The sequence below is a fragment of the Tauraco erythrolophus genome, chromosome 2 (assembly GCF_009769465.1).
Source record: "Tauraco erythrolophus isolate bTauEry1 chromosome 2, bTauEry1.pri, whole genome shotgun sequence".
Classification (NCBI taxonomy): Eukaryota; Metazoa; Chordata; class Aves; order Musophagiformes; family Musophagidae; genus Tauraco; species Tauraco erythrolophus.
In genome coordinates, this window is record NC_141466.1 from 104,984,514 (window position 1) to 104,998,002 (window position 13,489).

General features: G+C 38.3%; 1 protein-coding gene across 1 annotated transcript in view; it reads left to right on the forward strand.

Annotated features, from left to right (window-relative positions):
• The window catches only part of HAAO (3-hydroxyanthranilate 3,4-dioxygenase), a 36,442-nt gene that overhangs the window by 5,914 nt on the left and 17,039 nt on the right, over positions 1-13,489 (forward strand). Inside the window, exons 3-5 of the mRNA XM_086626212.1 lie at positions 7,799-7,882; positions 9,541-9,647; positions 13,234-13,323. Coding sequence (XP_086482338.1) covers positions 7,799-7,882; positions 9,541-9,647; positions 13,234-13,323 — 281 coding nt within the window. The remainder of the gene's footprint in view (positions 1-7,798; positions 7,883-9,540; positions 9,648-13,233; positions 13,324-13,489) is intronic.

Below are 13,489 nucleotides of genomic sequence, written 5' to 3' on the forward strand. Positions count from 1 at the left end.
ATTAGATTTTTTTTTTTCTTTTCTGTATTATCCTGTCTCTCCCTGCATCTCCTAGTTCATCCTGGATTATCCTTGATCCCTGACCTATTCCTCTGCTGTTTAATTTTTTAAAAATTTATCTCCTCCTCTCCTTGCCTTTAAAATGAAAGTTAGATTAATATAATTTACCTCATTGTTATTTTCCAAGATGTTCCTGTGTTTGAAAAGAATTTGGCCTACTTTTAATAAGTCTAAACCCATTATATGACTTTCCAACAGTATAAAAAGTTAGCCATATCTATAAAGGCATAATTTACATCAGTATATAACTGTATGGTAAATTATTGCTAATTCAACTGGATACAAGATTTTTTAGGTATCAATACGTCCTCATCTACATAGAAAATTTCCCACAATTACTCAGCAGCCAAAAATGGAAACATAAAATTTCTATCAGATAGGAAACTTGGCAATATACACATCAGAAGTGTTATTGGTTATGTACCAGTTTAACATGGGGACTAGTTTTGTCCACTTTTATGGAAGTAAACTGTAGTCATACGTTGCATTTTACCATAGCTTTTTATCAGACACATTTGCACCTTCCTGTGATCTAATTAAGCCTTTAGATCCATGTTTTTCATTAGAGAAGAACTGTGAGGCAGGGAGTATTCTAGTAAAAAGGCATATTCCTAATTAAGACTCGGGATTGAAAAAAACATTCAAAACCATGTTCAGCTCATTATTTTGGCAGGCAAAAGGTCATTAATAGTTCTGAGTGATAATTCAAAAGACGAACTATATAGGCATACTGTTAACAGGCCAAATCATGAATGTGAAAACCCACAATCCTTTCCACAAATTCAGCTGATGCTATTCTACTAGTAGTATCCTGACAGCAAAGAAGTATTGGTTTAGAAAATGAAATTTAGGATTGTTTATATCTGTTCACTTATTATTTTACACCTGTTATCACACAGCTTATAGCGTGTCCTGTGGCACAGCTTGCGCTGATCAGCCTGTGATCTGCAGCAGCAAGGGGTTCACACGCAGAGATGAGGGTTTAGGAGCATCCTCCTGCTGCCGAGCTGTTCTCTGCTGGCACCGTTAACGTGCAGGTGTATTGGGAGGATGAGTTGTGACTCATCCCTGTGACTTCCATCCCTGGAAGTGTTCAAGGCCAGGTTGGATGAGGCTTTGGGCAACCTGGTGTAGTGGAGGGTGTCCCTGCCCATGGCAGGGGGGTTGGAACTAGATGATCTTTGAGATCCCTTCCAACCCTAATCATTCTATGATTCTATGACTGGCTAATTATGAGAAAAAATGGAGGCTTGATTTGGACTCTTTTCAACGCCTTTTAGGATTATCTCCTGAACAGTCATTTATGCTAAAATGACAGCTAGTCTCACGCAATTTTTTCCTCCTCTCAACAAGCAGGTTTTTCCTAAATATCTAACTCAACATTTTCTTCATTCTTAGTTTTCTCTGTACTACTTCACTTCCTCTTTAGCTTGACTTTACTACTATGTCATATTCATTCTTTTCTTCCTGTTTGCAAATGTTAAGTTCCCCCTTGCTTCTCTCCCTCAGAATAGTGAGTCAACAAACATCAACTCAGACATTCTCTGCCTCTAAATGAGACTCATTCTCAAAGTGAAACTTAGTTGCTTTAAGAAACACATCTTCTGTTGAACCATGGCAAAACAACTGCTGTGAGAATGCACCTATATAGCTGTACAGACAAAGCTTTAATAGGCACTAAAAAGAAAGCATTTATGCTATATAGCTAGTTTTACAGGTTTTCGTACAAATCATTATCCCAATGTATCCTCACACTTGTCAAGGGAGCTTTAGATTACGTGGACTAGTGACTACAATTCTTGTGTAGTCAACTTGATGGGACCACTGAAAGCTTCTATGGTAGCCCTGACACGATGCTTAACCTCTCATGGCTACAAAGTAGCAGGTGCATTCTAGGTACCAGGGAACAGTCCTGGACGTACCTTTGTCTCTTGAACTTTTCATCATACAGTAGAACTTGTGAGTTTCGGCATTACAAAGCCTGAAGTGGGGATGGGAGGAAAACCCTCTAGTCTCAACTTATAAATACCCCATGTAACTTTCAAGAAATAAGGTAAGTGAAAACTGAAGGGGACTGTACATTTTGGATGAAGTTAACGAGAGAGAAAAACCATGATGATAACAAAGATAGCTATAGTAAAACCAGTTTCAGATTTTATTTACTGCATCGCGTGGGCTGCTTTAGGGGAAAGTGAGATATACTAACGGCTAAATCTAGGATCACAAAAGTAGTCAGGCTCCTGTCTCTTTACCCACTTCAGCCCACCACTTACACACAATGAATCTCAACTAGCTGACTTTGATTTCTTAACAATTTATAATTTGATGTTCAGTCTACATAAAACAGTGCAGTTCCATGCAGAGAAATTCAAATCAGCCTTTCATCTACCACCTGCAACACATTTGCATTGGCACAATATTCTCCTTGGTTTTAAAAGCCCTGCTTCTCATTGTGCTGTACGTGTTTTACCCTAAGTTTCTGCACGCAGTGTCTAGGTTGTTTCCTATGGATACAGCCACCCAAGAACTGATGCAGCCCCACGGATCAGGGACCTTACCCTGCAGTCCTAAAGAGGACTCTCAACAGAAATTCCCTCTCCTTTGATCATCTTGGCCAATCTCTTCCACTTCTTCTAGCATATTTACACAGTCTGATTGAGACATAGTAATGTCTTGCTCTGAAACATGATACAGATTTGAGGTCACATCTGCCACAGCTCATCTGAGCTTTCTAACCTGATTTTCGATTTCTCTTTTTCTCCCCCTCACACACACCCCTCAAGTAAGACTTGGCTCCAGATTCCAACAAATTGGCTGCTTAGATGAAGCCTGACCCCTTCTTCTAGGGTGCTGCTCTCCAGGCAGGATGCTTTTGAGAAACTCTTCCCTAGCAGCTCAATTCTCCCTTTGCGTTGTATGGGGATACTGGATGCTTAAGAAGGAGGGGAAGGAGTGGCCAGGTGAGCATTCCAGGAGATGGTATTGCCATGCTTATCACCCAAATAAAACTGAGAACATGAGTTGCAGCAAAGCAAGAGAAACTTTTTTGCTACTTTACATTTAAAAACTCCCACATTTAGCTAGGGAAAAATCTTTGAATATTTTAATAAGAAACAAAAGTGATGATCTTTTTGCATTAGAAGGAGACTGCATCTTCAGAAATACGTTTGCTGTTTACAGTTGTTGGGATGAGTATTGGCTAATATTCAGGTTTCACAGATGACATGTAAATGAGCAGAGGAAAAAAAAGAAAAAAAACACAACACAGTTTTCTCTACCTTCCTCATCTGTTTTCCTCCCAAACTTCTGATGGCTGAAATACCTTAGGATGAGAGACAGAGAAAATTGTTTTTCTGTGCTCAAAGAAATCAGTCACCACTGAAGTCTGGAGAACACCCAGGCTCTACTCCCACATCGGAATTAGATTTGATCTGCAAGTTGATTTAGCATTTAGCAATCTAACAAGCAATACAAGACAGGATATGCCAAGTCAGAGCCTAATCCCAAAAGTGGCTGAGCGATCCCAAATTCCACTTGCAGGAGACAGTACTTAGAGTACACTGCAAATGGCAGGTATCTTTAGAGGTCTGTGAATAAGCTCTCAACTGCAGAAGCCCTCACAGAGCTCTGAGCTTCTACAGGGAGGCAGAGTTTGATATCAAAGGTGGATCTAAATTAAATTACATACATTGCTGTACATAAAATGAAATAGACCTGTGTTTTAATTTGCCTAGGCAAACCAATTAGAAATATTGTGTTCTTCTACTACATGCTTCCTTTTTTACTCTGCTAGGATACACGTACCTGGATGAAGGAGCAATACAATTCTCATTATGTTAATATGGTGGGGATGATACTGCTCTTTTTAAGGCAGTATCCACTCTTTCTACTACCCTGTTGAAATTAATTCCTATCAAGACAAGCAGCTTCAGTGATGCTTCCACTGAAGGGAATAGTGCACTCCCACCTTTCTGCATCTCCATCTATTGCCTCCAGAAATGCCTGCAGAATTTATTTCATGAGTTTGCATAATTGAGTGAAATACCCCCTTATAGACTTGACAATGATTCAACACTGGTCAGGCCACCTTTCACTGCAGTTTAACAAAATACTATCAGGCTTGAAGCAGAATAAGGAATAATAAATAAATAAATAAATAAACAAACAAACTCAATCTTAAAGGGCTTTCAATTTAGTTTTCATAGGTATAAGTGCAGTTTTAATGATCATATTGAGTAATGCTATGAAAAAGTATCATAATTAGGGCAAAGAATGACTTCTAGGCAGCTCGTAACTTCCAGAGGTAAAGTGAAAATTAATAAGAGGAGGTGTTTTTAGTGTAATCGTAATGAGAAGATGCCACATAGCAGGCAGGAAAGCTAAACAAAAGGCAGAAGTCTGAAAAAATGAAAGAAAGAAAAGAAGGAGATATAAAAATGTTATGGTTTAACCTGCAGGCAGCTAAACATCACACAGCTGTTCACTCACTCCCCACCACTCAGAGAGATGGGGGAGAGAATCGGAAAAAAGATAAAACTCATGGGTTGAGATAAAGACAGTTAATAGAACAGAAAAGGAAGGGAAAATAAAAATAGTAAGAATGATAAAAGAATATACAAAACAAGTGATGTACAGTGCAATTGCTCACCAGCTGCTGACTGATGCCCAGCCAGTCCCCGAGCAGCAGCCACCGCTCCCCAGCCAACTCTGCCACCAGGGATACTGGTTAGCATGACATCATATGGTATGAAATATCCCTTTGGCCAGTTTGGGTGAGCTGTCCTGACTCCGTTCCCTCCCAACTTCTCATGCAGCCCCAGCCTCCTCGCTGGCCAGACAGTATGAGAATCTAAAAAGTCCTTGACTTAGTGTAAGCACTGCTCAGCAACAACTAAAACATCAGTGTGTCATCAATGTTATTCTCATCTTAGATCCAAAACACAGCACTGTACCAGCAACTAGGAAGAAAATTAACTCTATCCCAGCCAAAACCAGGACAAGAAATAATACAAAAAAATAAGCACGGTTAGTAAGAACAGGGATAAAAAGCCTGGTGAACAGCCTTTGTTTCTTCCTTAAGCCATGTTTTTCACTGAGAGACAAACCCGCATCCAATTTTGACCCATTATGAAGTAACAATGTACAAATCTAGGCTTTTCTGCAAGGAGATAGATATATATTACATGTAACAAGAGACGTTGTCATTAATGAGATTCTAATAGAGTGAAAATGTTGCACATTTCCTCAATTTTCAGTACGGCTGTGGAGAATCGATACCAAATTATCCCAGTAAAAACAGACCAATTAGAAAAGTTTATGTTTTCAGGTGGCATGAACTCAACTGGCTTACTGTCTATCTATATATTCATACATGTTTGTGTATATACCTACATATACATACACGTGTGCGTGCATCCACACACACTCCAGTACTTCCTTACTCAGGCCTTGATTTTTCCAGGAGATACTTAGGAAAAGGTTAGATTTGCCCAGAAGACAAAGCTCCGTCAGCATTTAGAAAAAATAACATTCCAGCAAAAGGACAGTACAATACTGTATTGCCAAACTGCCCTGTGAAATGGGCATGGGCTGTAACTCATTGAGATAGTGAGCAGATGACAGTTTTTGTGATAAAAGTTCAGGGTGTAATATAAGCACAGCAGCAGAATCAATGATTACTGCCACTTGTACTAATCACAGTTACATCAGATGATTTATGGATGACTGAAGCAGTCAGACTTTTTTTAAAAAAAAACACGTTTTGAAGAATAGACCATAATTTACAGTGAAAGGTATTATTTAAATTCAGTCAGAAAAACACTTTTATTGACAATGTGTAGCCCACCTCATTCCTCCTTTCCCATTGCAAAACAATTCTTTTAATTTCAAATTTAACGTTCACAATTTTTCCTTATGACTGATGCTTAACTACTGAACTGGATGGCCCCTTTCTCCTCTCCAGTCTTTTATTATCAAAAAGTATGCTTAGCTGTATGATTCACGGTCACAAGCAGAATAAAACTCTGCCTCTGTTGTCCTTTCCCTCATCTCCATGTCCTGTGCATGTGCTTAGTAACAGCTCCTTCAGTAGTTATAGGGAAGATAACGCTCCAAAGCTCAGCGTTTGAGAAAAGACCTTTCAATTTCAGCATTACTAGTGCCATGTTACCAATGGCCTGTGTGATAATCCATCAGGATCTTATGGTCTTAGATGAGTCTTTTTTGAAATGAAGGAGAGATCACTCTCCTCCTTCCACTCAAATTGCTTTATTCTGTACAACGAGCAGTCAGCTGTGCCCGATGTGCTCTCTAGTGAGGGCTGCTATAGCATTTTTTGTGGTCATTCAGTAACACCAAAGAAAATGACAGGAAAAGAACATGGGGAAATGGAGCGCAAGGAGGATAAGTAGCCTGGCATGGTGGCCATCTAGACAAGATGTTCTAATTTATCCACGGTGATGCCCCTGGCACATGGCGAACTTATCACTCATGTAAGAGCTCTCAGCATGAGCTCTTCTCCAGTACATCCTCAGTTCTCTCTACTGTTTCATTTCTTTGGCAGCATATTTATGCTTTCTTATGTTCGTAAAGGTGTTTCTTGAATTCTCAGGGGCATGTATTAATATTTCAGAACTGTTTTGGAAATAATCCTGATTCAAAAAATTGATTAAGCTTTTATAATGTTGGAAAAGTTTTAGTTCAGGGCTTTTATATACTTTGGTGTTTTCTTCTTTCCCCTATTTATTTTCCATTTTGCTAAAATTGTGGTGAATTACTATAAATAAAATTATTTTCATTATAGTTCTAACTTTTAATCAGGTTTCAGACAATTTCAGCTACACTAGCAATTATATGAATTAATCTGTTTGGTTTCTAGATATGGCAAACAGAATATGGAAAGCATATAGAGGCTTGGCAGCGAGTGGCAGAAAATTGAAGTTGACTTTTTAAAATATTATTGCTCCGCATTATATGAAATGAGGAAAAACAGCTCTGCCAGAAAACACGAGGCTAGGTCTCAGTACCTCAGAGACCCCACAAAGCTAATGGAAAGGTAGCACCCCACAGAGCTGTGGAAAGGTCACTGAAGACAGAATTATGGGTTCAGTGGTTCTATCCTTATACATGCTTCGAATGTAATCCTTTTACATACACAGTAGGAAGAGGAGCAGCTGTTGCTGGGCTTTGAGGGTGTCCACAGAAATAAAGCAGAACAGCTTCCAAATGAGCAATTATTCCCACATGAGAAATCTCCATTAAAAAATGAAAAAAGACACTGAAAAAACCCATGCATGCATATTTGGAGCTTATTTGGAAAAATGACATTTAATTTGACTGAAGATAACAGTGAAGACCTTGCTACATCTGAAATGGAGCTTTATATATAGTGTCATTAACAGATGCCTGAACCGTAACGTCCCAGCCCTACAGAGTGTAATTCCCAGGAGTAAAGACAGCGCAATGGAATTGCACTAGGTTCACAGAATAGCTCTATAAGCAGTTACTGACCTCTTAGATAGATCGTCAAATGTATGTAAGATGATGGAAATAATACATATTTAGTAATATTTTCAAAAGCAACAAAGGTTGGAAGTCTGTTACTTATTTTTAGAAAAAAATCCATAAATATTTGCAATTACAGATTGAATGTATTTGTACATATCTCCTTTATATGCAGAATATAAAGTACAGAATGTTTTAGAGTAGTTGGCTTAATGTTATTTTCCTATTCCTTCAGCTTTTTTACCAGGTTAAAGGAAATATGTGTTTGAAGATAATTGAAAATGGGAAACAAAAAGACATTGTCATCCGAGAAGGGGAGGTAAAACAGGGTTGTTTTTCTGTTGTTGTTGTACATAGGTATGTTAAATGAATATTTTATGAAGTATTTAAAAACCAGTTTATCCCTGCCATGCAAGAGATGTCATCAAGATAGAAAAATAAATCAATCTTGAATGCAGTATAGCAAATTCCATGTAATTAACAGCAAGCCACAATACAAGGTGTTCAACATTTAATGATTTCAATAACAGATGAAAATCTCTCTGGGCATTTGAGATACCCATTCAGATAGTCAGGAGTATACTTAGAGGAGTTCTTATTCCCCTGCATGGAATGGAATCTGCCATGTGAATTCAAGTGGATCAGTCTTATTTACACATTGTCAGGTGCATACTGCCCACCCACTCAAACACACCATTAAGTAAACTGCCTAGAACGTAGAAAGTTAAGAGATTCAGCTATTTTCAACCTTCTTTAGTCCTCACGACTAGCCTTCTCAACCATCACAATACGAGAACAGTTTTAAAAGAGCAATTTACGGGTAAAACGTATCTAGCTGCATTCAGTTGTTTTTCATTATAGTAGTGGACTTGCTAAAGCAAAGATTGCAGTGCTCTTAATGAGAGCATGACTAGGTATTTTACGTGGCATTGCCACAAGCTATTAGACATGCTACAGCTGCCACTCATCATTATTGTCGCAAGCTTGAACTGCACTCAGTCTTTGAAAGGATTATTCGATCTAGTGGAGACAGCCTTCAAAAATGGGAGACATACATTAGACCCAACAGCTTGATGTCATTAAAAGCATTATGACATTTTCAACCAAGAAACAGGTCTACGTTTTCAAACCTATAGACAGTGAGATTCTGGTAATACACTTCACACTGGAGAAGTACATCCAGCTGAGATCTTGGCATGTACCAGAAGCATTAATGAAAAGGAGCACACAATATCCTTAGTGGGAAGACAGACACTAGTCCTGGTGAGACACTATCATTAGCTCTGCTTTGCAGACAGAGAAATTGTAATGACTTGCCCAAACTTGGCTAAGAAACCTGTAGCGCTGAAGAACAGCACAGGCTTATCATCTTCCTACATAGTCAGATAGCTGCTAGAAAAAGGTTTATTTTCAAACTTCAGTTAATAGTCTTCTCCCAACCAAAGGTTGCCTATTCACTTTGTCACTTGCATGAGTGTGTATCCCCTCATATTTGTTAATAATTTCTGGAGAGAATAACTCTCCTCATCATGCAATCACAGGTTCTCGCTGTGTTGGAGTTATACATGTGGTTGATTAAACATTTTCTCAAGCTCACAACAAACGTGGTTTTTATTTCCATTTCTGCTACTCAGAAATTGCAGTAAATTTGTAAATTTGTAAATGAGTAACTGGTTAGATTTTCATAGTTGGGTCTAGCGCGGATGATCAAACCAGGAGGAGAGAACCTGACCACCTTAAAAGCAGTGCTGATTGCAGAGTTAACGGTCATCATTCACTGAGAAAGCAAGAAACAGCATCTGCTGGGCTGTTGGTACCAAAGCGGGTGCAGCTCCAAAGGAGCAGCGCAGGATCAGCAAGGAGCAGAAAGAGAAGCGGGGCAAGGAGCAGGGCATTTTGCAGGTTGGGGGGCAAGGGAAGGACAACACAAAGAATGAGGCCTTCCTGACACTGATGTTTTCCCATTTCTTTGAACAGATGTTCCTCCTACCTGCTAGGATACCTCATTCTCCTCAGAGATACACAAACACTGTGGGTCTTGTGATTGAGAGGCAAAGATTAAAGACAGAAATTGATGGGCTCAGGTGAAGTATGAACTTTTGGCTAATCTGTTTAGATTCATAATATAAATTAATTTCTCATGTCAATACAATATTGTATTTTACTTTCCTGATAATTTAGCATATTCACCCTGGCAATTTTGTACTAATTTTATCCACACATCTGTTTATCTACACACACAGTAAACAGAGATTTCATTTAGCATTTGATTTAGTTAAACAAGGAACATGTTGAAATGTCTTAAATGCATGTTGTGGTTATAGCTATCTACTTATGTATTGCCTACTACTATCACCTTAAGTTTTAAAATCTCAGAGCTCTGTAACAACACAAATAAAAAAATATACATTTTTAAATCAATTCTGGCAAGCAGAACATTAATTGCTTTGTAAGCACTGAAAGCAAAAAGATGAGGAGTAGCTTTCTTGGCAAGCGTGGGGGAAGCTGGAAACAAAAGTCAGTTTTTTTAACACTAACCCCTCTACACTGTACACACCTCTGCCTAGCTTTTATTGTCTTATGAAAAAAACACCTTCGAAGAAGTGAGAGGTTTACCTTGTATTCTAGTGGGAGCAGGACTAAGCCTTGTCCTGTGGTCATACAGAATTCGTAAGTCTGATAAGGCAAGTCACAGCAGTAACATTAACCAAGTTAGAAAATCTGTTTTGATATTAACCACGTACAACTGACCAAAGAGAGTTCACCACTATTCATGTTATTTATAAAGATTTTAAACTGTGCTAATAACAGTAATGAACTGTTTTTGTCCTTTTGCCTGCAGTTATGATTGTTGCATGGGCGATGTCACAGCAGGAAGATTGTGAATATGCAGAGCTAGAAAGATACACTTTTTCATTCAAACCAAAAAGGCTAAAGAAAGAAATAAGAAACTAAAAAAGGGACCATTAAAAAAAAAAACAACCCTGATTGAATTCCAAGCTAAAGACAAATCCAGTTCATTTAAAACATTGTTCATCTATGCACTTGTTCCTTTTTTCCTTTCATTGCAGGTCTGTGGATTGTGAGCACTTACATTATTAAACAGATAGTTGTACTAGAAACAATTGGCCAGTGATTCAGATAATAATGTTTATTTGTAATAAAGGAACAGATGTAGCTTTAGGTAACTAAAGTTAAACAACCTATCTTGTGCAGGAAGTCTGTGAAAGGCATGAGTTAGAGAGATGCTGGATGCCTTATTAGGGAATCCAAGTATATCTAGAGATTTAGTCTCCGACACAGTCATGCTTTTATGGAGAAATTAAGCTAAAAGCTACCATATGGTTTGCAGGTGGAAAAAAAAATTGGATTAACAAAGCACACTCTTAATTGAAAATATCTAATCAGGTGCCTGAAAATAAATCACTTAGAGGTTTTTAGTGCCCTTATTTTCACACTTAATATGATGAACAAAAACACATGCAGTTTTGGAAGTGAACCATCGTGTCATACTTTTGAACCTACATTGCCTCTCTGTGTGCTCCTGGGAGAGATGGGGATTTACAAACAAAACCTGTAATCTTCTCAAACTTTTTTCACTCCCAGCCACCTGCAGTGAAGTTTGTACAAGAGGAAGTTATAATAAACTTTGAAGTATGCTGACTCAAGGTCTAATGTTACGTTACTGTTCCATTATTTATCATGCCTTCAAGCCTTAGTCATAAATCAGAGCCCCCGGCATGCCAATTATTGTACAAGCGAGGAATAAGTAGCCTGTCCCAGTATTTCAGCTTAAGTAATGATTACATACTTTGCACTATAAGAAAAATGCAATAGCTAATCTTAATCCTGTGGCAAACAAGTACAGAACCAATTAACTTTGCTGTTTGTTATGCGGTTAGATTCTTTAACATCTAGTAAGGTGCAAAGGCTTTTCCCAACCAAGGTGTTTGTAACATCTCTCTTCTCTGTAGATTCTCTGTGTTCAAAATTTGCACTCGTAGCAGTGTTTTCTGTATTGGGAGCATTAACAACGTTACTCTCTTCCAAGTGCCCTGTTTTTGCAGTTCTGAGGAACTAGGGAGGTCTTGTAAAATTTCTGAGAAACATTTATATAGATAAATAAGGTGGACATGAATACACAAATACACATACATGTACAGTATAATCATATAAGCCTTGTTTCCATCTTCAAACACTCATTCCAGTGACTTTAACCCAAATGACTGTCGTGGTTTAACCTGGCCAGTAACTAAATGCCACGAAACCACTTGCTCACCCTCCCCACCCGCAGGGAATGGGGAAAAGAATTAAAGGGGAAAGGGAGAGAGACTCATCGGTTGAGATAAGAACCGTCTAATAATAATATTATAAAATAAACAATAATTATAAAATAATAATCATGTATAAAAAGATATGATAATAATATATACAAACAAGTGATGCACAATGTAATTGCTCACCACCCGGTGACCAACACCTGTATCATCCCAGCAAGTGACCCCGAAACAGATAAGTCCTGACACCACAATCCTGGAAAGAGAGAGAGAGAACTCCCAAGAGTCCAAGAGAGCCCTCAGAAGAGAATTCCCAACTTCCTGGTCAACCCTGATCTATATACTGGGCATGGTGTTGCATAATATGGAATACTCCATTGGCCCATTTGGTCCTCAATCATAAATTGAAGTTTAAATCATAAGGGGAGTTGTGGGCCCTTTGTCCCAGCCATGTTCTCCCTCAACCTATTGTGCTCCTGCATGCTGGCAAAACATTGGAAGCTGAAAGGTCCTTGATGTTTCAGGACCAACTATATATATCACTGTGCTGTCAACATTCTTCTCATAACAAATCCCATACTAATTCCAGAACACAGAGCTCTTCTAGCTGCTAAACAGAAAAACCTAACTGTCCCAGTCGAAAGCAGGACACGGACACATAGGACCTATTTACAATCAGTCACAATATGAGTGACTGTAGTGGAGCATTACTCCCTTGCCAGTCCATGTAGTCTTTTTGAAATCTGCAGTAAATTCTGTATTTGCCATTGCATAGATAGCAACCTTAACCTATTGATCTCAGCATGATTTATTTGTTAAGACATAAAATAACGCAAGGGAGGCACTAAGTTCCTCTTCAGAAGGGTGAGCTAAACAACATTTCCCAGATTTACACAGCTGACAGCCATGTATGTTTTTGCAAACAAGTCCATAAACCACCTTCTACTCCTATCACTCCATGCACAGGCAGCAAGCCAACTCTCTTAAATATGACTATTTATCTTACAGCTACATGGAAGCAGTTACTAGAAATGGTATTTGGGGCCAGATATTTTTGCAGTAACTACAACCAAAGTGAGAGCTATTGGTCTCAAGGGAGTGCAGCACCAATCAGTTTCTAGGATTAAATCTGAAAAGTTTGCTAAAGGAATTTGGTGAGCTATCTGTGGTTGATCAGCAAAACAATAAGGCCCTCAACAGAAGTTTGAACATCCCACCCACCAGTCAGCTAGTCAGGGAAAGCTTCCCTAAATAACCATTCTTCAGAATAAAGTACACCAGGCTTGAGAATAACACGCTCTTACACACATCAAGCAGCTATTTTCTTGAAAAGACTGAAACTGCCTGATCAATTAGTTAATAAAAAGATTGACTAATGTTTTTGCTTTGTCAGATACTATGTTGGAGAATCAACTAATGTCCTCTTTGAAAAATGGTTTCATTGTGAAGATCTTGGCACTCAACTTAAACCAATAATTCAAGAGTAAGCTTTTTTTTCTGATTTTAAAAAAACAGTTAAAATTATCTAAAAGATCGTCATCAGTCTGTGAATTACATAGTTAATTTTCTGTTTATGCTGTGTTTTACATAGATTTGTTAAAAGTTAATTGCTGCTCTATAAATTTTTAATCTTATCTTGTACACCCCAA